General features: G+C 38.6%; 1 protein-coding gene across 4 annotated transcripts in view; it reads left to right on the top strand.

Moving 5' to 3' along the window:
- pard3aa (par-3 family cell polarity regulator alpha, a) overlaps positions 1-27,374 on the top strand; it is a 426,846-nt gene that overhangs the window by 381,305 nt on the left and 18,167 nt on the right. For 3 of the 4 annotated variants that reach the window (XM_057322207.1, XM_057322205.1, XM_057322208.1), the window contains one exon: positions 24,169-24,292. In XM_057322207.1, coding sequence (XP_057178190.1) covers positions 24,169-24,292 — 124 coding nt within the window. The remainder of the gene's footprint in view (positions 1-24,168; positions 24,293-27,374) is intronic. The other variant, XM_057322206.1, reaches the window with a different exon arrangement.

The raw sequence follows: 27,374 nt of genomic DNA, 5'->3' as shown, positions 1-27,374 counted from the left end.
CTGAGGCGATTTCTGAAGCTTCCGTCCAGGCTTTGATGCTGTGCACTTGTCATGACCCCGTCTGCTCATGAGGGTTTTGGGACAGATACTGTATTGGTATTGTGTTGATATTATGGTTCCTAGATTTGGCTCAGGTCCTCCCTTCATTGAAAGTTCATGGAGTGTGTGCCAGGTTAAACAAACTAGTAATTGTAAATCTCTCATTTACGTCCTTCACACAAAGGGATGGGATGATTTATGAAGTTAGCTTTGAGGGTTTGTTTAAATCTCCAACTCTCAGTATGTGCAATAATAATATTCATGTTCTCCTTAGCAAATACCACTAATATACTCAGTGGAACAGAATTATTCCAGTTTTCCAGTAACTTGAATAGTGTCAGGCAGGTGTTTCAGGGTTGACACAGTCTCCTGCTGTCGTTCCTTCAGCCACCTGCTTTACTTCCTGTGTACCCTGAGGAGTCTGACTGCTTAACCCCCTTACTGTAATACAGTTTCACGTCCCCTCATCTGATAACACAGTCCTCTTCAACAAAGAAAATCTCTACCGTTAAACAATCTCATAATGTGATTTAATTGAACTCTGTGGGGGTGCCCGGTTGGAATGAATTCACACTGCTGATTTAATTTGATTGTTGTACAGGTCTGTCATTTCCATTTAATATAATAAGCCCAAAAAACTGAGTTTTTAAGGCATCCATGACTTCTAGAACAATGACTTTTCTTTATATCTCATTGCTATCTCAGACTGATCAAATAAAGAGCAATCACCTCTGGAAGCTTCAGAAGAGAGCTCAACAGTGTCATCCAACTTTATGATAAAATCTCCATTGTAATTGTTCATTTTAACCGTTATTTTACCCTAATATATGCTTGATTCATGAATAAGCGAGTCCCCGCTTCCGCTCAATCACATCAGCTCAGACTACCTGATCCACTCCAGAGACAATGAGAGAGAGAGAGTCGTGTCAACTCCGTTGACTCCAATGGAACCGTTTTTTCACAGCAATGGAGGTTCATGGAGCCTCTCAATAGTTCCTGGAAGTTACTAGTAACGCATGGAGTTGCAGCAAAACAGACCGATTGTGACTAACTTTTAACCCGTTTAAAGACGCAAGTCATTTAATGAATAAAAAATGAAATAAATACAGCATTTAAAGAGAAAACAACTTGCTGGAACTATCTGAAGGCTCCATGAATCACGTGACACGCGACAATTTTGAACTTCCAAAACAAAATTGATTCTCAAAAGAGGTCTGTGAGCTATGTCAGCAAAAAAAATATTTATTTAAAAACAAATCATAGTTTTACTTTTATTAAATTGCAGCCTAAAGATGTTACGCATACAGATTGTTCCCATTGTTATTCGTATATTTAGCCCCTCCCCCATTGCGTTGTCATCATGTTGGCCTGTATAATCTAACCACTAGGGGGAGGGGGTAGTTCAGCTGGGTAATTGAGATAATAATTATTTGGTGGTTAGTGCCAGCTGGGTTACTAAAGAGGTCAGAAAGCAGCATGCTGCTGGCTTATCTGTGTCTTCAAACCGGATTTCATATGGCAGGAACAATATAGTAATCGAGATCCCTGGATAGTGCACACTGCTCAACACACACAAATCTGATAACCGCTTCATGCCTAACTGCAAAGCTATAATTCTAAGAATGATGTTTGTTTTGTGTTATTATATATTTTAATTAATCTCACAGTATGTTGTTAAAGTTTATTGCGATGGTTTTAGTGGCTCCAATGGGGGTGCTAATTCTTTATTAAGTCATACAGATCCAAATTAGCCTAGCATAAAACGCTGACGCAACATCTCGCCACATCTGCAGAGGCCGCTGGGAAATATGAGGCAATGAGAGGTTAAATATCCATTTGTCACCGACCCCACCCATCCCATGTGACCTCGGCTCTCAGTCCGTAACCATGGCAGTGGGGGCGACCCTCGCTAGGATACATAAATCAGACCGTTACTGCCCACCACTTCTTTTTATCTCCATTCGGAGAGCGGTTTATTTGACTGTCTTTATTTGAAGGGTGTTCAATGGCCATTTCAGTTGGGCTATGAATGCTCGCTCTGTGTTGAGGGTGGTTTAAAAAAACATTGCAAACAATATGCTTCTGCCACCGCCGCACTGTTCAAGGCCTCTCAAGCCCGTTTGAGTTTACACAATGTCCTGCTTTACTGTGACTTTGGAATAGACGACAGTGTGAAAGTCGTTTCTTTTAGCGCCGATCGTTAATCCTGCGCAGAGGTGCGATCATACCTCACATTCATGTCTCGGTGAAGACAGGGACACTTTTTTCACTTCCTCAGCCAAGGTTTTAATGTGATTTAATTAAATTAAAAGGGATGTTGGCTATCTCGATATATTACTTATTAATAAATTACTTTGTTTCCCATCACCCTGGTAATCAGCAGGGGCCGTGACATAGCCCCGGGTCTCGTAAGAGAATAAAAACCTGTTTGATATGAGAATTTAATCTGTCTTGGACAAGATATCGATCTTTGCGAAGTGCAAACACTTAAGACATACAAAAAAAAACTGAACTGCGGCACAATGACTGAAGTTTATCTCTAGCAGATGCAAATTTAAGTGATTTGTTTATTTTCACTTCATTATTAGAGTAACATCATGTCTACAAGCAAAACAATACGATTGTAATTTGAGCAATCTTTTTTGGTGTGTCACACGGTTTGCCTTTTTTAAAAGCCTCTTTAAAGCTGCAATCTGTAACTTGTTGTTAGTTAAATAAACAAGAATGAGTCTTCTGACACCATGTGCAACAGTAAGCCTATAATAATAATGTATAAGTTGAGCTGTCCGGTCGGATTTTGCAGGTTATATCAGTTTGACGTCATCACAAATAAATGTATGTATTACATGCAAACAAAAGTACGTAAAGTAACCTGCTGTTTCATGTTTTGGCGATAGAGAGGCAAGAGTATGTATATCAGTTTTTCTCTTCGTGTTTAGGTAAAATGATCATTTTTATTTTATTCTGTGAACTAATAACAATATTTCTCCCAAATATCAAATAATAATATTGTATCTATTTGCATTTATTTGCAGAAAATGAAAACTGGAAAAACAGGTCAAAATAAAAGAAAAGATGCTCTGTATTTATTTAGACCTAAAATACAGCAAAGAAAACAAGTTCATATTCACTTTTAAGCAACACAAAAGTCATATTTCTACATGTACTTAGGAAAAGTTCCAAAAATATTTTTTATGTGATAACCTGGAGTTTTATCAAAGTTTTCATGTGTCTTTTCATGCTGTCATTCTTTCACATGGCTGTTGGATGACTTTGCTAATTAAATCAAACTTTGGAATGGAATAGAGAGAGAGAGAGAGAGAGAGAGAGAGTGTTCATACATAGATCGGGAGCGTGTTTCATTTAATCATCAACTTTGTCTCAGATGTTTCTTTTGAAATTGGAGATAGAAGTTAATATAATGTATCCTCATTGCTGTCTGAAGAAATAATGTTATGAAATGTATGAAAACAGATCTCACAAACTGTAGTATCTTAGCAGTTTACAAACACAACTCAACACTACTTATCATAGTATTAAAATTGACATGTTTCTGTTATTGACATATTATTAGACTGTACGACAGCGCTAGAACGACCTTATTCACAGAGCCCTGCTAACAGTAATAATTTAGTCTCTTATGGGTTATGGTTATTTATTGACTGCGCAGAGCCCTGCAACTCGTCGCGACCTGTCAGAGATAAGTGTTGAGCCTGCGGATTAACACGGACGAATCACCGCTATTCATTTTTCTAAGTGCGGTTTCATGGTGTCACTTCATTTGGCCGATTACAGTAAGCCTTTGAATGCCATTATTGCAGCATCCGAGACAAGAAATCACACACATTCATGCCACAGTGCATTAAGCAGCGTAAGCTATTTTACAGTTTCGCTAGATCTCACGGGAGAGATCATTATGGTTATGTGCAAATATAGACATATGTTACGAGAAAAAAACTTGCCAGATATGAAATCACTTGCTTCCAATACTTCAATAGCCGGGGGAAATATAACAATATATTTCAAGAAACCCCACAAGAGCCACAAATCCATGATTCCTTTATGTCTCGCAAAACAAAAAAGCACAGACAAGATTGCGCACGGTGAATCACTTTTATAGGCGATCCATCTTTAATTTAATAGAATTTGAGGATTATAATTGATTCCTTCTCGTGTGTAAATGTTGGCGTTTACTGTGTTGCCAATCCTCTGTAAATGCCAGAGGTGGATTTTCCCAAGACTTCATTCATCATGTGTTTGCTTGAAATCTGTAGCATATGTGCATGCCGATAAGGCAACATAAAGGGAAAAGGGACTAAATATCTGGATCTTTAATCCTAATCAACCAACCAACCAACCCACTTTTACAGTCCAGAACAGAGATGAGCAAACTTTCAGATGAATCTCAGATGCAAGCCGAACGCCTTTGAAGAGAAGTTTTTCCATCTCTCTCACCTTACAGCCGTATTGGCTCACATTCATGACTCGTGTACACTAAGCTGATTTGACTGACCTGAGACCACTTCCTCAGTCATATCAGCCCGACAGGAAGTGCCCGGACCCTGCTCCTTACTGTGTGACGTTCACCTTACTCCGCGCCGGGGACCGTGAGGCAGCCTGTATGAAGGTGATAATGGCTTTTAATTTAAGCCAAAGATGATTTCTCTGAGCTTGGCTAGCCTCCCAAACCGCAGACTTGAAAGCATGAAATGAAAACTATTACCTTAGAGGTCTCATCAGTCACTTTGAATATTCTGAAGGTGGAGAAAGAAGAGGAAGGTGAAGTCTCGCAGTTCTGAGAAAAAGGCTCGGTGCGTTCAATTTGTGAGAGGTGTGCAGTCCTCTGTAGACCTGTCAATGCATGTGACTGGAAAGATGTTGCGGTGGTCAGAAGCAACTCTATATTTAGACGCTCCTACACGTATGAAGAAGATACAGCATGCACGTGTCAACATGTGTCCGTGTGAAGCACAATGTGAATGTCTTTTGTTTTTACTGCTGTTTTGTGTTAATACAGCACTGCGGTTTGGCATTTTGAATTTGATGAATAACACATTTTATTGTGTATTGTTATGTGTTTATCATAAACACTGTTCGTAAAATCTTCGCCTGAGGATGGAATGTGATAAGAAAACGGGTTCACTGTTTATGTGCTAGCCCCACAAAAGCAAAGCTAATAGTGAAGGGTGATAATTACTGGACAAGGAGGAAATGTGTTTGCGTTTATTTTGTTATGAAGTGAGTAAACAGTAAAATCAGCTTCTGTCAACAAATGTTGTGAAAAGATCCAGTGGGGAAACAAGTAAACAAAAGCCACATTTCAATTCGCAGACTCTTAAAGGCATAGTTCACCAAAAAATGAAAATGATGTCATTATTTGCTCACTTTCTTGTCATTTTAAACCATTTTGACTTTCTTTCTTCACAAACACAAAAGAAGATGTTTTGAAGAATGTTGGTAACTAAACAACATTGACCCCCATTAACTTCCATTGTATGAACACAAAACCATTTCTAATATCTTCTTTTGTGTTCCACTGAAGAAAGTGTCGTATACAAGTTTTGAACGACACGAAGGCCTCAGCAAACACACACTGTGGTGGTATTTGAAGAAATGATGACCGAATTTTTATTTTTGGTTGAACTATCACTTTAAACGTGTGCTCTACACATCTATCTGTCTCTTTCTATCTTATTGTATTCCGGAGGGCTATAACTAAAATACAACGCTAACGTCTTGCACTTAAACAGCTCAAGTAGAAAAAAAGATTTACTGCAAGAGAATGCTACATTACACTACTAGGGGTAGTTAACACCTTTCCCCCTGCAGGTGGTCTTTTGGACCATTGACCCCTCATTAAAAACCACCCTAAAACTACCAGTGTCCAGTTCCTGCAGTTACCCTGGTCCTTGCTCTAAGATAGCTGGGGGGCATGTGTCCCATCTCTCACCTGGCTTAGCCGCCCATCACACCTGAACAATATCCGTTAACAAAGTAGGTTTGCCATTACAAGTAATAAAGTCCTTCTATTGTATTCGCTAGCTAATGGTATTTAGTAAACAGTGGTTTTAATTAAAAACCTCGAGCACATGCTCTTGTTTCCAAATACCCCCACAGTGTGTGTTTGCTGAGGCCTTTACACGGCCATTCACTGACCATCTGGACGGGATCCACAGTTGTTTGGTCTTTATTTGTGAAGTGACACAATATCAGTGGCCGGTTTAATCCCGCTCAGTTTGTCTGGCTTCTGTGAGAGTCGGAGGCTGAATGAGGGACTTTAATCTACTGTGTGTGTCTTATCACTTATCACAATTCGCCTCTTTATTTTTTTATAAATGCAGACAAGAATGCGTAGATAACATTGCAATAAACATTAGAAATTAGTGATGGAGTATATTCCTTTCAATACTTTAAAGTGATAGTTCACCCAAAAATGAAACTTTTATCATCATTTACTCACCCTCTTGTCATTTCAAACCTTTGTGGCTTTCTTTCTTCCGCAGAACACAATTTGAAGATATTTAGATGAATGCTGGTAACCGAACAGCACTGGCCATATTCACTTCTATTGTATGGACACAAAACCAATGCAAGTCAATGGGGGCCAGATAACAACATTCTTCAAAATATCTTCTTTTGTGTTCTGCGGAAGAAAGTCCGAACGTTTGAAATGATAACAGGGAGAGTAAATGATGACAGAATTTTCATTTTTAGGTGAACTATCACTTTAACTTGGATTTCATATCTGTCGAGTAGCTCCATATACAGTAAAATCTCATTGGTCCTATCTCCTGCTGTCCTTCTGAAACCTTGTATCTCTATATTTGAATCATTATTATTAGTCACCCTTTATGTTTTTCACTGGGTTTTACAAATATCTAACCAATAATTTTGTTAGTAAATTTATAATCAATCATCATAAAAAATACATCATTTAAAAAGTACAGTGGTTTATTTTCCATTTCTTGAAAAAAGCAAATTCGGACATCCAAGGTTTTGGAAGGACAGCGACGATAGTAAGCATTCTATGTTCTGACTGGCTTTAATTTTTTGCTTTCAGTGAGGACAGAAATACATCTTGCTGTGTCAACGCAGATTCAGCGATTGAGGCGTACATGTTTTACCAAGACAATAATACACAAATTGGACAATTTATTTAGATCTGCATGTTTTTGGACATTATAGTTAAGGCATGTCTGGCTAGAAACTTCTATGTGTAAGCCTGCGAATGCGAGCGAAAAGAAATACGAACAAAAGCAGACTTTATATCTGGATCCAGGAGATTGGGTACCATTACATAACAAGTGAGAGAGAGCGAGAGAGGCAGACATGAAAAGAGAAACAGACAGAGAGAATACGAAAAGATCCTTCGGGAGAAGATTTCTGTTTTCTGCACAGACTCCTCGTGACTGCTAAGTGAGCGAGAAGTTTTTCGCTCTCATCATCATCGCTCTTTGTCGAGTAACATGGTTGAGCTAAAAACTCCCGCACCATAATTAAAGAGAACTTCAGAATGTTGTCTTCTGACCTGAGGGGATAGTTGATGTTTCTCTATCTCTCTTTATTCAGCTGCGGTAGGACACACTATGGGTGCGAGGATTAGTAGAGATTACATTAGGATCCTAGTTCAGATAACAACTTCACCCGCCAGCCTCCACCTGCCCATCCTTTCTCTCTCGCTTTCCTTCGTTTCTTGCGCAAAAAGCACCTGTAGTAAAAACCTTTCCTTCTCAGACGATGACAGTCGGGCAGCTCGTTCTTTCACGCCCTGTCACCCTCATTAAGCCTGTCGATGAAAAGTGTGGAAACCCTCGTCAGATGTCTGCATGTTCCTGCAGTCCGCTAGGCTTCTAAAGTTACAAACCTCTAATCCTCAGGCTTTGGCAGAAACAACTTTGGTATTTAGGCTTAAACGGGTATATCGAGAGTTTCTCAGGCCGTTTGGTGGTGATTCTTTTGGCCGTCCGTGTTGAGAAACAGATGTTGGCTGTCAGCCATCTTCTCAGTCTCATTGACTGAGAGCTCTTCTGGCAGTTAGCTTTACTGACCCCTTCTTCGAGCACATTTGGCAGGCATTGTGTGACTTTTTGAAAAGCTGCTCAGTCTTGTTACATCACAATGATCCGACTATGGAAGACATTTTGTACAAATGCACAGCATTGTGGTGTCAGTTCTCTTTGTTAATAGCTGGAGGATCTTTTTGCTTGAACGTTAGATCTGAAGCTTGGTTGATCAGCAAACATTCTTTGGGTTTCCTCCATGTCACATTCTCATACATTTTTTGATCATCTTTGAAGCAAAAATCCACGATTTCTATTTTATATAACAGCACACAAACATATATGTCCATATCTTCAGAATGTAATATAAGCTTGCTCACTGCATGGTGTGCACTAGATACTGCATACTAAGTACATTTTTGCAGTTATTTATTAAACTATTTGACCTCATTCATGAGCAGAACGAATTTTTGTAAATCATGCATAAAACCATTTTCATGTCAATTAAATATTTTATTTTGATAAATGCTCGTTGAAACAGAATTAATAAAAAAAACATTTTAAATTGAAAGTGATTATCGTACTGTTAATATTCATTAGGTTTATTTCTGGTTATCACCTCAAGGAAATAAACACAGTTATTATTTAAAAAAAAAAGATTATCATGACTGACTTTAGTCAAGGAAATGTTAAAAAATACCTTTATGTCCTGCCACTACGAAAGTAGTTCACCTAAAAATAAAAATCTCTGTAGAAGACAGTTTATGCCTCTTCTTTTATATAGTTCATTATAGGGCTGTTTAATGATTAGTCACGATTAATCGCATCCAGAGTAAAAGTTGTGTTTACATAATCGTATATGACTGCGCACTGTGCATAGTAATTTTGTATTTATAAACACATACACATACATATACATATATATACAGTATTTAGGGGAAATTATATCAAAAATAAATGTTTATATACAATTAAAATTTCATATAAACATAAATATATACATAACATATTTTTGAAATATATACATGTATGTGTATGTGTTTATAAATACAAAATTACTATGCACAGGCATATATTATGTAAAAATGTATTCTGGATGTGATTATTCACGAGTAATCATTGGACCAGAGGCATTGAGAGAGAGAGAGTTGCGTCAACTCCGTTGACTCCAATGGAACAGTTTTTTCACAGCAATGGTGGTTCACGGAGGCTCTCAATCGTTCCCGGAGGTTACTAGTAACGCATAGAACTGCAGCAAAACAGACCACTTGTGACGATCTAAAGACATAAGTCATTTAATGAATTAAAAAATGAAAGAAATAAAGAATTAAAAGAGAAAACAACTTCCTGGAACAATCATAAGGCTCCATGAATCACGTGACAAGCGAAAAATTTGAACTTCCATTGTCGCGACTCTCTCTCTCAACAGCTCTGCGTTGGACAGTCCTAGTTAATTCTATAGAATTATATATAGAATAATATAACTTTTTAGAATAGTTTATGCTATTTCAAACACAACTATTGTGATATTTTGATTAGGCTTAGCCCCACCACTGTCACATTCATAATGCTTGATTGATGGCTGATCGCGTCATCTTGATGTGCACATGTGGAAACCACTGTGATGGCCTCTCGGTTGTTCTCAGAAGACCTTTTAGTTTGAACATATAATATGTCTTCATTAAATCTGAGCGCTTCTTGCACCCATAGATCATGACAATGACAGGGCCTATAGTATTCCACAGTCACCAGATAATTGTGATTTGAATGCTGGGGTCATTTAGGCTGAGCTTATTAACATACAGTCCAGCAGACTGTCTGTCAAAATGATGTCGAAATCTCTATTTCTTCTCCATTATATTTATTTCTTCTTATACATATATGTCATATTTAACTGCATATCTGTCAGTTAAAAGGTACGGCATTCATCTTCGGATAAGTAACATAAAGCAATCACTTCTTAGTGCTTTTGCTTGGAAAGTCAGTGGAAAGGTTTTGGAATGTGAATTGGATATCCAGTATGAAATATTGTCCAGAGGAATTGATTACGGTTAGCTTTGAGAAAAGAGCATTCTGTCACTTTTATGTGCCATCTGTATGCATATGCCAACCTACTGACCTCACATTGATTATTACACAATGTTGGTAACTTAATTGAAATGATGCCTCTTGTCAAAGCTTTTTTTGTTCATCCGGCGCATGGTCATTACCAAAGGTCATGACCCATGACCCCTCTTTATGCCCTATTGCAGGGTCCCATAAGGGGTTTGGGCCCCTAATTCAATAGTGGTGGATAACTGGGATGGACACACACATACTCGCTCCCATGGCTCTTATAAGGTGGGTACCATCTGAGGCCACAGATGTAAAAAAATCTGCTCACAAGCTTTTTAATTCTGCTTTATTACTCCCGCCTGGTGTCGTAGGATGCCTCTTTTCTTCATTATTAATGAGAGGATGAGGCAATCAGGAAGAGTGGAAAAATGGAGAGATGGAGAAGAGAAAAAAGGGAGGAAAATAATTGTGAATTATTCACCGGCTCATGCTGGTATATGTGGCCATTGACATTTCCAAACGCTTCAGTTGCTGCAATTTGATATTGGTGCGCGTGTTAGCGTTAGCATAGACTCCTGTTTTGTGGGTCGGGCCGTACATGTAGGTTTGGTCTAGTTTCATCTGTTCTGCATATTCTGATGAAAAGCCATGAAAAGTAAACCACCAGGATTCATGCTTCAGGAATGACTGACAATAGATTGGCCGGATAATCCTTTTCACAGATTCGGTCACGCCGCTAACTCGTACAACAGATGTCAAATAATATGTCGCGGCAGAAGAAACACGGTGTCGGTGAGAGTCGAGGGTTGCCCACCTCTGAAACACGATCTCCGCCTCTTCGCGATGGTTTGGTGCCCTGGCGTCTGTCAGCTCGTCTGGAGAGGGGCTTTGAGAGTGAGGTCAACGGTGTGTGTAATAAGCTAACGTTGGTGGATGACTAGTGCCCATTCACATGCTGATTTTCTAGTCGATCCATTTGCATTAAGTGCAACCTAATTGCCAACTGTGGCCTGATTACGATGCGTGTCGGGCGGGATGAAATATGACCTCTCAGCTACACCCGCCGCGGCTCAGCTGATGTCACACGGACGTAAATCTGAAGCTAAAGCTCGTTCACGTTTCAAAAAATTTCGTTCAAGCGAAAATGAAATACTAGCACTTGGGTAGTATGTGTAATGTGCACTTGTATTTATGGATTAAAATCAGATAAATGAGCTCATGGACTTTTTTCTGTAGAACAGTTGCTCTTTGTTCGTGAAAGTTATATTTTCCACGATTTATTATTTTTCATTTAACTCTACTTTGTTTTACTCTGTTTCACCTGAGGGGCAGATACGTTTCCCAAGAAGTGAAGCCTGACCTGTCGTCTCTTTTGACGTTTCTCCAAATGTGACTCCTCAGTCAGTGGCCGGTGGAATTATGATGAGCCTGAGAGGAACAGCTGGAGTCTGAGATGCTTTAAGCGACCATGTCGCCTCTTGTAGACTCTTGCTGGTGTTGTCATTGGTTGCAGTTGTGGGAAGAGGTAGAGCAGCTGTACGGGGTATTTGGAGGGCCACATGGCGCTCGAATGATGTTGATTCACCAGACTGTTTTCATATTTCTTTTCCTTTCCAGAATAGTAACATGGTTAACTTGGAACCTGCAGTCATAGCCATTATTTCTGCCCCGTCACGGTGGCTTTAAAAGCATAATGCATCCACTAAAAGTGTATATTTTGTTCCAGTAAGAACACTATGAATCCTCTCTTAACGTTGTATGGAAATTTATATCCACCTGGCTCCTTGAAGTCTAAATGGACTGGTCGCGTATGCAGTTTATCTGTCTCAAACTCCATCAGACTTTGACCTTCTCATCCGCTTGTTCAACACCGGAATAAATTTACATTTTATATAGGTATGATTTATTAATCAATAGATTAGAGGTAATTAAATGTTACAAATCACATGAAACGTTATAATCTATTAATGGAAAATTAAACAATATTTGATCTAACTTTGATAATTATCAGAATCTTTTAAACAACTCACAAGATGATAAAAACAGTTGTCCTATTATTATATGATATATGATAGATTATAAATTATATATTACCTTATATTTATAATTTTAATATCATATTTTGATATTCAAATGATGTGTTTTTTTGAAAACTTAGATTGAAAATGAATATTTTTTTATTTCTTTGTAGCCGGCATGTATTCTTTGAAGTGACTGATGTTTTTAATTCTAATATTGAAACCAGACATCATTTTGACGGATGTGATAAAATGCATGGTGGTTTGATTTTTGAGTAATTACAAAAAGTTCAGATTTTTGCATTATTCTTATTTTATAGAATGAAGTTTATTTCATGACGTAAACAAAAAAACAATTTCATTACTTCATGTTTGGTTTGTCAAACATTTAACTGTCACATATTCGATGACTTCAAGTTCCCTTTTTACCAGGAAAGGAGTGTTTTTGATGCCCAAAATTGTTTTATTGTTCCTTATAATAGTCTTTTTACATCACACTGAGATCGAAGAATGTTTTTTAATCACTAGACAGGCTTTACCTGTAATTAAAAGCACAATTTTTAAGCACCATTCACCCACATATTGAAATGTGGTTGTTAACCACCTAATTACAATGACAGCGACCATTTTAAAGAGGTGCCCTTCACAAGCAATCGAAATATGCACACGCCAACTGTGCCTGTCATTAGCCGCGTCCCATCCCACCTGAAGATTAATGAACTGGAGCGATGTATTAAGACCTCAACGAAGGCAGACTGAAGGGTCACGTCAGTGTATCAGGTCCTGAATACATTGAACAGCTCGACCGCGCTCTCCGCCACTCTCTCAGATTCCAAGTGCCAACCAATCAATGAAGCCGGATTAACCGCCTTAACTTCAAAGTTCATCTTTTTCTGTGCGAAGTCTGCAGCTGTCTGTCAAACCTCTACTGTAATTCTCATTTCCCAGAACAAAATTATAAATTGCAAACTTGCTGAAGTTTGCTTTTGAGTTTCACACACAAAAGCTCATGTACTTATTGTGACAGTAATCCCTAACCGTGCAATATCAGCAAATTTCTCAATAATTTGTTTTGAAGACAATTAAATGTCATTTAGGCACAAGAATCACATCTTCAGAGAAATCCACTTTGCAAAGTTAGATTGAATTAGCTTAGATGCTACAAAGCTTGATTTAATTGCTGTGCCTTTTATCATTGGTGATGCTTGTTAAGGCAAGTTTCAGTATTATTTTTGTTGCTCAAAATGTGTTTAGGACTAGAGATTTAAATAATGATTAAGTTTTAAAGCGTCTGGCTTATTAAAGCCGCAATCTGTAACTTGCCCCTACAGTATATCGCTATCTCTGTTTGAAACAAAATTGCAGGTTACATTATGTACCTAACTTGTGTGGGCTGAAGTCAAATGACGTCAAACTGAGCTTGCCAACAAAGTTATATCCAATAGCTCACATTATAAATCATATGAGAAGTTGTAAATCAGGCTAAGGTATGGAGACACCCAAAAGACAAAAAAAAATGCCTTTAAAACACAGAACACCTCTTTTACTATACAGCAATGCCCCAGCAAGCACCAACAACACACTAACGTTGTGGTAGTGAGACAGACACCACTATCTTTATTTCAAATGTTTTTTAAACTGTAAAAATCTAGTCATGCACGATGCATCAATTTAGATAATGTTTCTTTTTGTACATTTTTGGAAACAATACAAAACAAGCTTCTCTGTAATAAGTCATATAGAGTGTAAGATTTATGGAGTTCATTTAAGGTCTTTGAAGATTTCAGTTTTACAGGCCATAAGCGTATACCCAAGCTGTGCATGCGGATGACAGAACAGACTTAATAATTGATTAAGGTCTGGTCTTGGCATGGCCAATACCTCTGTTTACTGGAACATCTCTGGATTAAAGTGCTGCTTGTCCAAATGTTTTGGCCAACTGTCAAGTTTTAAAACATGCCTCATGAGACAGCATAGTGGATTGGGTGAATCTTATGTTACCGTGTTTGATTTTTTGCTCCAGTGTTGGCAAGGCCTGATGGGTGTGGTCAGTGGGCATTAAAAGAGATCATCAGTGTATAATTGGCCCAGCACAATCTGCCATCTACACCAATAACAGAGCTTTTGTAATTATCACTACCAGTTACTGACAGCTGTCTGGCTTGTAGGCCAAGGTTTTACAGCATTAGTTGGACATCCAGTTTAGGAAGACGAAATAGTTGAATAGTTGTTGGCTATGTTCTTTTTTCGTTTTATTACTAGTATTTATGACAGTTTAATGTGGCATGTTATGTTTGTTTCGGACTATAAACATTTGCACACACTAGTGGGTGTTCCAGTGTCATGTTAATTTGAACTTTTTACTTAAGAGGTTAAAGCTAATGACACAATAATCAAATGCAACCTGGTACAAATATATATCATTTTTATTTACCTAGTCAAATATTAATACCATTGTCGGTCATCACCGTTTTAATCATTTGGTTTGTTATGTGATTGAATTTGTACTTTTTTGCACCTGGCAAACATAAATAAGAAGTTCCATAAACCTACTGAATGTGTACTAAATTAAAACTGATAACACCGTGTCTACACCGGACGCGACACGACGGAAGACATTAGAAACGCATTAGAACCCATTATAACTTAAAATTTTGTCCACACTGGATGCGGCGTGGCGCCTGTCGTGTCTGGTGTAGACACAGTGAAAGTGTTAAGACACAAAAGCTACTAGAAGTGCTTTGTGCGTTCTGGATGTATTTGAATGTTAGCCAGACAAAGGAAGTTTCTCACACAAAGAAACAGGTGCAAGATTTAGTCTCACTCAGCCAAACTGCCCCAACTGTAAAACAGAGAAATAATGTGAGAATTTTAATTACGACAGCATGACGGAGAGAACAACAAAACCAAATTCTGGGTATCTTAACCGGTAAAGCCGATGACAATTGACAAAATGTTAAACGCTCTCTCGTTTATAAGTCACTTTGGATAAAAGCGTCTTGTAAACGTTAATTTCAGTTTAATAAAAGTATCTGTCAAATGTTTCTGTTTTAGACACCCTCACATTCGTTTCAAAGGTGTGCGAGACCTTTGCCATCTATACTTCATCACAATCTTTTTATTCTTTAAAGAAGCTCTCCACCTCTCTCCAGGAGTGTGTGTGCAGGTGCTCACATACAGGAAGTTAAAGGGGGGCTCCAACTCTGACTTCACAGCGGGGGCCTGGGCACAGCAGTCAGGACCCCTGCCGCGCACTTAAGGGGTCCCTCTGACGCACGTACACACATACCCCGCTTCTCTAATCGGTCCCGCCTGCTTATTTGTCACGCCATTTGGGTCTGTGAATGGAGCACAAGAGGCTCGAGCGAAAACGGGGAGATGGGAATAAAAGCACGTCTCTCATCCGCAGCAGGGCTGCTCGTTAGGGAGCGCGACCCCTCTGGGAGCCAGGGCACTTGGCAGAGGACGTGGGGTTGTCGGGGGCACGGTCATACATCAGTCAGAGGTTCCGTGGGTGAAGTCAGAGACCCGTAATCCTGCGGTCTTAACACCCTCTTTGTCAAATCCGCACCTGTCACTCTTTCACTACGAGAACACAGAGCCGGCGATCTTTGATTCAGTCCTCATTGTGCGAAAGAAGATGAAGCAGATATGAAGGATAAGCGATCAAGAGGAGAAGAACTGAGCTGTGGATTGATAAAAATGTGATAAATGAGAGAAAGACAAACAATGACGGTGAAAGAGATAACTGCAATGAGGGCCAAAATTTACAGCAGAAAGAAATGCTAATGTGGGGCAGTGGTGTAAAGTATTGGAGTAAATGTACTTAGTTACTTTACTTAAGTATCTTTTTGGCTACTTTGTAGTTGTACTGAGTATTAAAGATATTNCGCCTGTCGTGTCTGGTGTAGACACAGTGAAAGTGTTAAGACACAAAAGCTACTAGAAGTGCTTTGTGCGTTCTGGATGTATTTGAATGTTAGCCAGACAAAGGAAGTTTCTCACACAAAGAAACAGGTGCAAGATTTAGTCTCACTCAGCCAAACTGCCCCAACTGTAAAACAGAGAAATAATGTGAGAATTTTAATTACGACAGCATGACGGAGAGAACAACAAAACCAAATTCTGGGTATCTTAACCGGTAAAGCCGATGACAATTGACAAAATGTTAAACGCTCTCTCGTTTATAAGTCACTTTGGATAAAAGCGTCTTGTAAACGTTAATTTCAGTTTAATAAAAGTATCTGTCAAATGTTTCTGTTTTAGACACCCTCACATTCGTTTCAAAGGTGTGCGAGACCTTTGCCATCTATACTTCATCACAATCTTTTTATTCTTTAAAGAAGCTCTCCACCTCTCTCCAGGAGTGTGTGTGCAGGTGCTCACATACAGGAAGTTAAAGGGGGGCTCCAACTCTGACTTCACAGCGGGGGCCTGGGCACAGCAGTCAGGACCCCTGCCGCGCACTTAAGGGGTCCCTCTGCCGCACGTACACACATACCCCGCTTCTCTAATCGGTCCCGCCTGCTTATTTGTCACGCCATTTGGGTCTGTGAATGGAGCACAAGAGGCTCGAGCGAAAACGGGGAGATGGGAATAAAAGCACGTCTCTCATCAGCAGCAGGGCTGCTCGTTAGGGAGCGCGACCCCTCTGGGAGCCAGGGCACTTGGCAGAGGACGTGGGGTTGTCGGGGGCACGGTCATACATCAGTCAGAGGTTCCGTGGGTGAAGTCAGAGACCCGTAATCCTGTGGTTTTAACACCCTCTTTGTCAAATCCGCACCTGTCACTCTTTCACTACGAGAACACAGAGCCGGCGATCTTTGATTCAGTCCTCATTGTGCGAAAGAAGATGAAGCAGATATGAAGGATAAGCGATCAAGAGGAGAAGAACTGAGCTGTGGATTGATAAAAATGTGATAAATGAGAGAAAGACAAACAATGACGGTGAAAGAGATAACTGCAATGAGGGCCAAAATTTACAGCAGAAAGAAATGCTAATGTGGGGAAAACAACTTAAGAGCAGACCAAAGAATGTTCCAATCAAATTAAACATTTAACTCTGTATACATTACATCCTATTGCAACTTCCACGCATTGCACATTGATTTCCTTTAAAGATTAGCGATGAAAAAGGCAAACTTTCACTTTATCCCTGAAAATGACCAGCAGTGATTCTGAATTAATCTGTCCGTGCCGTCTGTACTGATCTCAGAAGGGAGCCCATAGATATGATATATGTCTTTGAAGGGAATTGAGTCCGCAGGGGTAAAGAATTAATATGACTTAAGCTTTGAGTTAGACGCAGTCTGGCTGAAGGCGCAAGCAAGAAGCCTTTTCATCTCCCATATTTTCTATGAAGATTTGGAGGACATGGCAAGAAAGCAGATATTCTGATAGAATATTTATCTGGAGAGAAATCTGATAAAAGGAATCAGAGTCGTGCGTCAGACATTCAGTTGCGCGGCTGATAATCATCAATGCGTGTTTTTGGGCAAGAGGCAAAAGAAGTTGAATTTATTACTGTAGCAAATGGGTAGAAAAGCTATGACATCTTCAAATCCACATGTTGACACATAGACTGTGGATCTCGGTCATAACTCTACAGGGAAAACTTGCTTTTTGGAACACTGCTGGTTGCTGGTCAAAGGTGCAACTATCTTAAACATAACTGCTTATCGTCTCTTAACCAGGTCTACCAAATAAATGAGAAAAACATAACCATATTGAACCAGCTACAAACCAGCTAGACCAAATTGGTGACAAACCAGATAATAACCATAAAAATGACCGGCCCAGACCAGCTTGATTTTCCTAAAAAAAAAAGAAGACCAACAGACAAGACAAGCACCGGCATATACTGTGTGTCAGAGTCCCAGGTGCTTCTCAACAGAGTTTATAAGCGAAGGATTTACAACATCAGACTTAATATCGGATTCATTCATCTTTTCCATTCCCATAGCATTCCTCGTTCTGCTTCCAAAGCGAATCGCTATGCCAATCTACAAGCACTGTATCCATAAAGCACATGGTAATAACTTGGACCGCTTCACTTCATCTCTCCCAGCGGGGTTCTGCTTCTTTTCTTCCATTTTTGTCTCTTTTCACAGAGGTTTTAACTAGACATTATCTCTGAGCTGCCACATCGAGTTCTCTCCGCGCGAGAAACGCTGTTTAGCCGGACGTCCCCGATGTTAGCACGACCCATGCATCACAGCCGATTCAGAGTTTATTCTGCAACAATAAACTTCTGTCTTCAAAGAAATTGCTTTCTGGGAGGCGTAAACAGGCGAAAGGTGTTACTCAGCATATTGAGAGAGGGAGGGTGCGGACAATCGCAAACTGACCTTTCAGTCAGGGAACACACAGACAGATATTGAATGGGTCTCATTGTATTTGGAGAATGAAACTGCTGGCTTGTTAAATGCTGTGGCATATGGATATTTTATCTCTTTCCGCCTTTAATTGCTTTACTGTCAGCCTGTTTCCCCTTGAATCTCTCTTTAGGGAGGCGAGACCAAAATAAAGATGAAGAAGTCTCCAGCTGCTATCTCGCGAACACGGGCCTGTTCCTAAGCTGGCTTCAGGTTGCATGCCGCCTGACCTTTAATCTGATGCATAAACAGGCCGGGGTCGATGGAAAGCGATCCCTCATCATCCTCATGCCCTGCCGTCTCTAACCCACCTTCTTTTGTTTGGCTTCCGCGTGCATTTGTTCTAATTGTTGCCGCTTTATTGACGCAAATTGCTGGCGGTCTTTGTGAGCTCTTGTTAGAGCCCCACGGCTGACGTTGATGCATGCCCGGAGGTATTTATAACCCACTCGGCACCTGATGTCAAACGCTCGCCGAGACTAATCACGTACGGTGATGTTGAAGCATTCATGGACTCCACATATCACACGGAAAGATTTGTCTTGTTTAGAAAGGAGGATTGAATAGTGACAGCGAATGGGGTGGGTGGACACCTCTGCTCGTGGACGATCTTTAAGATTCCTATGTTGATTCTTAAGTGTCATCAGCAATTGATAGCCAAGTTGTCTAGAGACATTTTTTATTATTTAGTTACATTTGTTGTAAGGGACAGATTGTATTTTAACTGCAGTATATATTGGGATGGCAAAGAGCGACCCAATTCCATGTCTTGATTACACAGTGTAAGAATGTTTTTTTCACCCGACCTTTTTATAGTTCTTTTACAATTCTGTGGTGCTTATTATTGTGGTAATGTTTATTTTTATGTACAGTAATATCAATGTTTTAGTGTATATTTAGCTCAAGTTAATTTGGGGCTTATATCATTCATTACGATATATCAGTATATTGCAAATAAACAAAAACTGTACAAATTTTCACATATTCTAAATATTATTTTCCAATCATTACTGTCAGAAAATTAAAAAAAAATCTGTAGCACAGGGAAGGTGGGATGAAGCGATGATGGGTGACTATGTCTGGGACTTGGTTCATGAGGATTATAAAAGACAAAAACGATCAAATGTACACTTCTGAAATTTTGGAAGACTCATTTTTAGTAACTGTTCTGTTAAACTGTTGTTTTGAGCTCAGTGTTATGCCAGTACCTTGTCATTTCCATATACTGTAAGAGTAATAATACTGAAATGTATAAATGTGTGAAAATACTTTTTTTGTAAAGTACCGTCGATGGTAAAAAAATATGTAATTTTCGTATTCAACATGTTAAGCTTCATAAAGAAACAGTAAAAATTTAAGCGAAACACAACTTAAAAAAATTGTTACATAGTGTTATTTGTTTCGTAAGTTCTCCGTCTGTTTTAACTGCATAAAAATATGATTTGGTCGATTTATGACTTACTGTCCACATGATTTAGGGCTGGCTGTTAAAAAGTGATGAAACTGGATATATATATTCAGACAGTGTCATTGATATCCATTGATATGCATTGGTTGCTATAGTGATGTCAGCATAATGCAGAGAGACCTGCTCATACAACAACTAAGAAATAAACTGAAAACGGACGCTGGAAATGCTGTTTCTGCTCATGTTTATCATGACATTTTGCCATGAAGCCGAACTCAAAAAGTGCATGGGAGAACATAACCGGCAAAATTCAATACATTTAGAGTATCACTTTCTATGACGTTACATTTGTTGTGTCCCAAATGGCAAAAATGATTTAAAATCTGATCCAATTCGGATGCATTTCAAAAAATCTGATTTTAATTTAATTCAATTTCAAGTCACATTAGACTTTTTTGATGTTGGATTGTTGCCTGCGTGATTGTGGCCTTGTCCACATATGAGCTTGTAAAAGTTCACTCTTCATTTTCCATATTGATCCCTTTAACCAAAATGGAAGGTCATTTGATTTGTTTACTGTTCCCGAGCCCCAGCTGGTTACCAGACTCGGAGACTCAGTAGCTTTTGGTCGCTTTAACCTTTCCAGGGTCTCGCTTAGGTATTTACAATCAGATCTCTTGTGTTTGTTTTAAAGTCAGAGGATTCAGTGGAAGGTCTGTTCCTAGGCGGGTGGATTAAGCTAATGGTACCCTCTGACACTTCCGTGTCCATCTCTTAATGGATGAAGAAAGGAATCTATAAAACATGTGGCCTGACAGGAGCAACGGTTTAGTGTCACGACCGAGGCCCACCGTCCCCTGAACAACATTAACTATAATTCAATCCAAAAGCTTGTTCTTTGATGTTCGCCATTCCTGTTACATACCACTGCAGATAGTTTACAACAGAACTGGGTTTCCTCCTGGAAAATGTTGTCATGAATAAGACTACAGCCTGTTTACTTGAAGTTTCTTTTTCCATTGTTCTACCCACCAAAGCTCAGTTTGTTTGTCCGTTTCATCCACGCTGCTCAAAGCTTGTTAGCGTTCCTCTCGCCGCGAGCACAGACACCAGGCACGTTGCCACCCGATGCTAATGTGTAATCACACGTTTACAGAAGCTAATGGCCAAATTAATTTTCCTCTCACAGATGTGCGGTAATGGCTGAGTGATTTGTTTATTTTTCTTAGGCTTTAAATGCTTGGTGAGGAAGAGACAGTTGAGGGTGGTCATCAACAAATAGTGGATCTATTCAGATGCGCGCAATTCCTGCAAACTTTATTCATCAGCACAAGCTGTAATGAAACACTTTAAACATGCTTTAGATGGGTTTCAGCTCCAACTTCGCTGTCCTTGATGCAAAACTACAGTATTGGATGAGATTTCTTTAAGGACAGAGTTTTTTCAGTTTTGCTAAAATGCCAGTTAATGTCAGTGGATGAAGATGATACTCTTTGGAGGCACACTTTGTGATAGCTTATCAAATGGAATATTTAAAATTCAGACATTTGGGCATGAGAAAACGTTAAGATTGCATTGATAGTATCTCGATAAATTGAATACGGTAATACTACATTTAAGTGCAGGATGTCTAAATTATTTCGGTTTTTGGCCGGATTGTATTAAATGTCCTGTGGATTTTTGTATTAATTCCTGATGGACTCATGAGGAGCTTATGCACAATACACGATCTTTAGCAGATAATAAATGTCTTTTTGACTCTAAAGCCCCCCATTGTATTCAACAATATTCAAATGCCCCCTCCCACTCACAATTTATACCTAATAAAATATTTTAGAGTTTGACATTAACTGAAAAAAAATAAAAATAATAATAGAAAATATATTTGTTTTCAGTTTTCGTAATGTACTTTAATTCTCTTATTTTAAATTATTAGTCATATTGAGGCCCCCCTGGAAGTCACCTGGGGCCCCCTTGTGGGCCACGTCCCCCCTCCCTGTTGAGAACCACTGATCTACAGTATGCTGTATAAACTAGTATCGAGCTAAAACATTGGTGTACATATAGTATAGCCAAAGATTTAAGATCACATTTATAGTACGTATGAACATAGAAAATATTTTTCATTCAAATATGATATAGTAATGGAAAAAGAAATACACTCCTTGATATTCTGCTTTGTAGCCAAATCAAAGAATCATTGTTAATGTTATTTTATAAAAAGTTATAAAAAATAGGTGGACACTTGGTATAACTGCGAAATTTACTACTGCTAACAATTTCTTCCTTTTATCTCCATGTTGTCATTATTGTGAAAAGCGACTTCCACAATGGCACTTATAATTTATGAATGTTCGGCCACCTTTAAAGGGACATTTTTTTCATCATTTATTCACCCAAATGTAATTCCAAAACTGTATGACTTTCTTCTGCAAAACACAAAAGTAGATATTTTGAAGAATGTCGGTAACCAAACAACATTGACCCCCATTGTATGAACATAAAACCACATAGACATTTCTCAAAATATCTTCTTTTGTGTTTCACGGAAGAAAAAAACATATACAGGTTTTGAACAACATTAAGCTGAATAAATGATGACAGACTTCTTGGGTGAGCTATACTGTACCTTTAAGAGGTTTAAGCTTTAATATACATTGTGGGAGTTTATTTGACCTGCTGTAGATAAATACAATCGTATGCAATCTTGTCAACATGTTTATGCTTTTTTCCTTTTATCGTCATGTGGAACTCCACGGGTCATATTCAGCCCACGGGCTGTATGTTTGAAACCTCTGTTTCAGTGGATTTAATATAGTTGATTATAGTAGGTACACATTTAAATGAGGAACGCATATAGGTCCTTTTAAAGAGGGCGGGTAGATTACCTGCATATATTTGCAACACCAAACGCGCAGGGCACACACTCCAATGAGCCGCTTAATTTACAACACCCCCATTTTTACTGCCTTGAAACTACATTTGATGCCATTACAGCTCTTTCACAGTCACATATGAATATAGGAATGGGCCGTTAAATGAAGTAAAGCTAATACAATTGAATCTAATGGCTGCATGGAACAACAGATTGAGGATGTTCAGTCATCACGGCTCATACGATTCTCATTCGGCTCCATTTGTTTTTTATGGCCATTTAGCGGCTGTTTTAATGAAGGTTGATTGGCAACGTGTCGGAGTGGCCATTTCAATCTGTGGGCCGTTGATGCCTGTGATCCACAATTATGGCCACATTTAGGCTAGACGTCTTAAGTACGCTATCAGCGTCGATGTAGGATTAGCCACCTGTATCCGCTTCCCACAGAGACGACGTCTTTGTCTTTCTTCGAATGATCTGCCATGTATATTTTAAAGAGATGGTTCACCTAAAAATGAACAACCTGGCATTTACCTTTAAATCATTTTTCTTTCGTGGAACATACACAAAGAATTTTCGAAGAACATGAAGCACATTTTTTCTGTGTGATAAAGTACTGGGCCTGTCAAACTGCAAAATAATACAAAACGAACACAAAAAAGTGAAAGTGGTCTATAATGACTGTGAATTATATTCCATTTGTCATTTGTCAACAAATCATTATTTCAAGTATGATCTTTCCAAAACAAAGTGGAGGTGGTCAGAATATTTTGTTCCTAAAATGATCTGATCTGACTTTCAAGTTTCAACATTTTTAGATGAGCCCCCTTAGTTCTTTACTCTCATTCTCTCTCTCTCTCTCTCTTCTGTATAAGTGAGGCATATTATCGGACAGGATGTTGTATCATAATGAGGGGTTTGTCACCGGCGGTCCGTGTGGTGGAGTAGATAAAAAGAGGTGCTTGATAACCGGGACGAGGCGTATTGATTCCTATTGATGGTCACTTTCCCCGGCTCCTAATGAAAGGAATGCAAATGAGTCTCTGGGTTCCACTAAAGGACCGCTGACAGGGATACGGGCCTTTGGCTCCCCGTCTTAAGAGGGACATGTATCATTGGCCATGGTTCACTAGGGAGTCCTTCATGGAAACGTTGGGTCCGTTTCATGTTCTCATGATGCTGTTGAGCTCAGACCAAATGTGGAAAACGTAATGGGCTGTGTCTATAGATGTAATTTTGTCAATTGGAAGGGGCTCGAATGGTGCTAGAGATATTGATTTGGAAAGTAGCATTAAAATGAAACTGTGCAGTGTACTACCATGTATATTTTGAATTCGAGCTGTTGTGTAAATGAGGATATATGATCAGTTTTCATGTTTTTCTCCTCTTTTCTCTATAGCAGCAGACTGGCGCCTAGCAACCACGACCGGATACAGCAGTTACGACAAGAGTTCCAACAAGCCAAGCACGAGGAAGACCCCAATGACCGCCGTCGTAGCTACAGCTTTCAGCAGCAGTCGTGGGTGAGTGTGCAAGACCTCTCCAACCACCTCATGACACTACACCTGTCTTTATTCGCTGTGCTTACTCTGCAGCTTAGCATGAGGTTTGACCCTGACCCTCACCCTTTATCCTTCCCAGCATGCATTGGAGACAGGGGTGCTTACACGCTAAAGAAAGGTCTGATGGAGCATTTGACAGATAGGAATGTTTTCTTGAAATTGCCTCACTTGCCACTTGCTAGTTGGTTGCAGGAAAGAATCATTCTCGTTAAAGAAGGAATTTGATTGGACACAAATCTGTGTAGTGCATGATGAGTCATCAAAGCAGTAAACACATTTTGGGCGCATGACAGAGCAAACCCTTATATTTTATTCTGCATTCCAACATCACCGTAGTTTACATCATTAGACGTGTATCCGCAAATACTGTAAACCATTCATGCGTTTGCTTTATGGGCCAAAGGGTGATATGGTTATGATTCTTTTTATATTAATGTTTGTTCTATAAATTTGTTTAAGTATTTTTGGATTGAAGTGCATTTGCAGTCAGCTTCATCGTCTTGTCTTACAAATGCCTCTCAGTTTATTTGCCCACAAACCCTGTTTGTGTTTGTTAGGTCTGCACTGAGGCGAATGTGTTTTAACACTGCGTCCTTGAAAGTCAATGATTCATTGATGGTCAGGGGTTGGAGGCTGGACATTATTTTATCTTTATCAGCAAGTTAAAATAATACACACTGCTCAAGAGGCTGGGAACCGAGTTGCAAAAGGTCAAAAGTCAAATAGCTGTGTATCTTTGCTGTGTAATGGGCCGAGCCAGACATGGCGGTCTTTCCTTTGACTTCCTGTTAAAGGCACTGAGGGGATTTTTAAAGATGACAGTCTAATTACCTCGAGGAATAGAACCATTTCCTAAATTAGAGGTCAGTGCTCTGACCCTGTCCTTTCTGCCACATATTTGGCCTCCATTTTCCAGCCCGGTCTTGAATAGCTCTACAGAGATTAGAATGTGTTAAACTCAATTAATGCATTAATGTTCTCTTTCAGTTAGACCGGGGTCTGAGAGCAGCAAGTAAAAAATAACAGCATCTCAGACACTTATCTCAAAGTTTAATGACAAATGCTTAATTGAACTGTACTGGCATAAAGTTGAAGTGTCTAATTTCTGTGCAGCTAAATTTAAAATGACCAGAAATTAATATTAATAACAATAATAATAATACAATTATTATATTAATTACACTAAGAATATTTTAATTATAAAAAAAGAATAATAAGATTAATACTAATACAATAAGAATAAGAATAATAACAGTACTGATAATAATAAATGATATAAATATCAATACGATTGATAATAATCAAACAACAACAACAATAATAATAATAATTTATTTATATTAATTACACTAAGAATATTTTAATTATAAAAAAGAATAATAAGATTAATACTAATACAATAATAATAATAATAATAATGTTAATAATGATAAGAATAATAATAACAACAGTAATGATGATAATAAATTATATAAATATAAATACGATTGATAATAATCAAACAATAATAATAATAAATTATATTAATAATAAATTATATTAATAACTATAAGATTAATAATAATAAATCAACAACAATACTAATAATAAATAATTATAACAACAATAAACATTAATAATAGTAATAAAACAATTATAATAATAACAAAATTATCATTATTAATGATAATAAAGTAATAAATAATGATTACTACTTATATTGTTATTAACAGTTTTATTTATTCACTAGGCAAAAATTGTGTATCTGTTGATAGTAATATCATAACATTCTGTAGAGTATGAGTTTTTTTTACATGTAATGCATAATAAATTGCTTTAGCAAGTGCCCCTAATGTAAGATGAATATGTACTTAATGACCTACACACAGTTCACTTTTATGATCCAGTTATGACAACCGTTTCAGTTCAAGAACACACATGATCTCCAAAGTAAATTCCCATTATTCTGTTTGCAGCATGGATAAATCAAAGCTTCTCTCTGTGCCTAATAGCATCACATTGTTTCACTGCAGAGTTTCTAGGTAAAAGCTCTTTTGTTTGTGCAGTGGCGAACCAATGGAGTCAGCTGGATGTCGACTAATTGCCTGTGATAGTTTACATTGTTTAAAAACTAGAGACGTTTTGCCGTAATAGAACACGCTCCCTCCCACGAGCATCTCTGGTCTACTGTATTAACCGCTGATCAGTCCACCTCTTGGTTGGAAAGGCCTAGTTTCACATAACAAAACATGTTAGGTGAGACCCCGGGAATGCCTTTGATTTAGTGTCTTAATATAGGAATCTGCGTTGTAGATGTCAGGTTTGACCAGGGTTGTGTTAAAATACTTTTATTCTGTTCATCCAGCTTTGAAAATGTGGGAGAAAAATGTGTTAAATTGCTCAAGCTGAGGTTTTGTGTGTCTGGGTGTGCGAGCTGCTGTGTTATTGACACAAGTAATAAACAGTAATTAACGCACTAAAAGCTTGTGTCAAACAAAAGCTGAGAGGTGTTTGGGCTAATGTGTCAGGGATAACACGTTCTTGGCTGCGTTGGTCAAACTGAAAACCAAAGATGTAATCAAATAAGTTTGATGAGGCCGAATGTTAGTTTCACTCAAAAAATCTGTCATCATATACCGTACGTGCCCTCATGTTGTTGTCGTCTTTGACTGGTGACTGAGGACATCATGTAATAGGTTTCCCTTTTATTGTATACAGCAGCAAATGGATGCAAATGGTGACTTAGGCTGTCTGCCATACAACACGCTCTTTAAGTGAAGATGCTACGAAATGTTCTTCATAGAGAAGCCATTTTTTGGTTCCCCAAAGAACCATTTAGTCGAACTTCTAAAATATGTCTAGTCTAAAGAATCTTCAGGGTTCCTCAGAGAAAAAGTCATACAGGTTTTGGAACAACATGAGCTTAAGTAAATGTTCAATTTCATACTATAGCTCATTGAAAACCACCATGCCGAACTACAGAGATGTCATTGTGGTTGCGGCCATGTTAAAAACACTTCTCGAAATACAGATCAGGTGGTCCAGGTGCTCCATCCCTGGATTG

The sequence above is a fragment of the Triplophysa rosa genome, linkage group LG23 (assembly GCF_024868665.1).
Source record: "Triplophysa rosa linkage group LG23, Trosa_1v2, whole genome shotgun sequence".
NCBI classification, from domain to species: Eukaryota; Metazoa; Chordata; class Actinopteri; order Cypriniformes; family Nemacheilidae; genus Triplophysa; species Triplophysa rosa.
The sequence above is the reverse complement of the archived record's forward strand: the minus strand, read 5'-3'. Positions and strand labels throughout refer to the sequence as shown.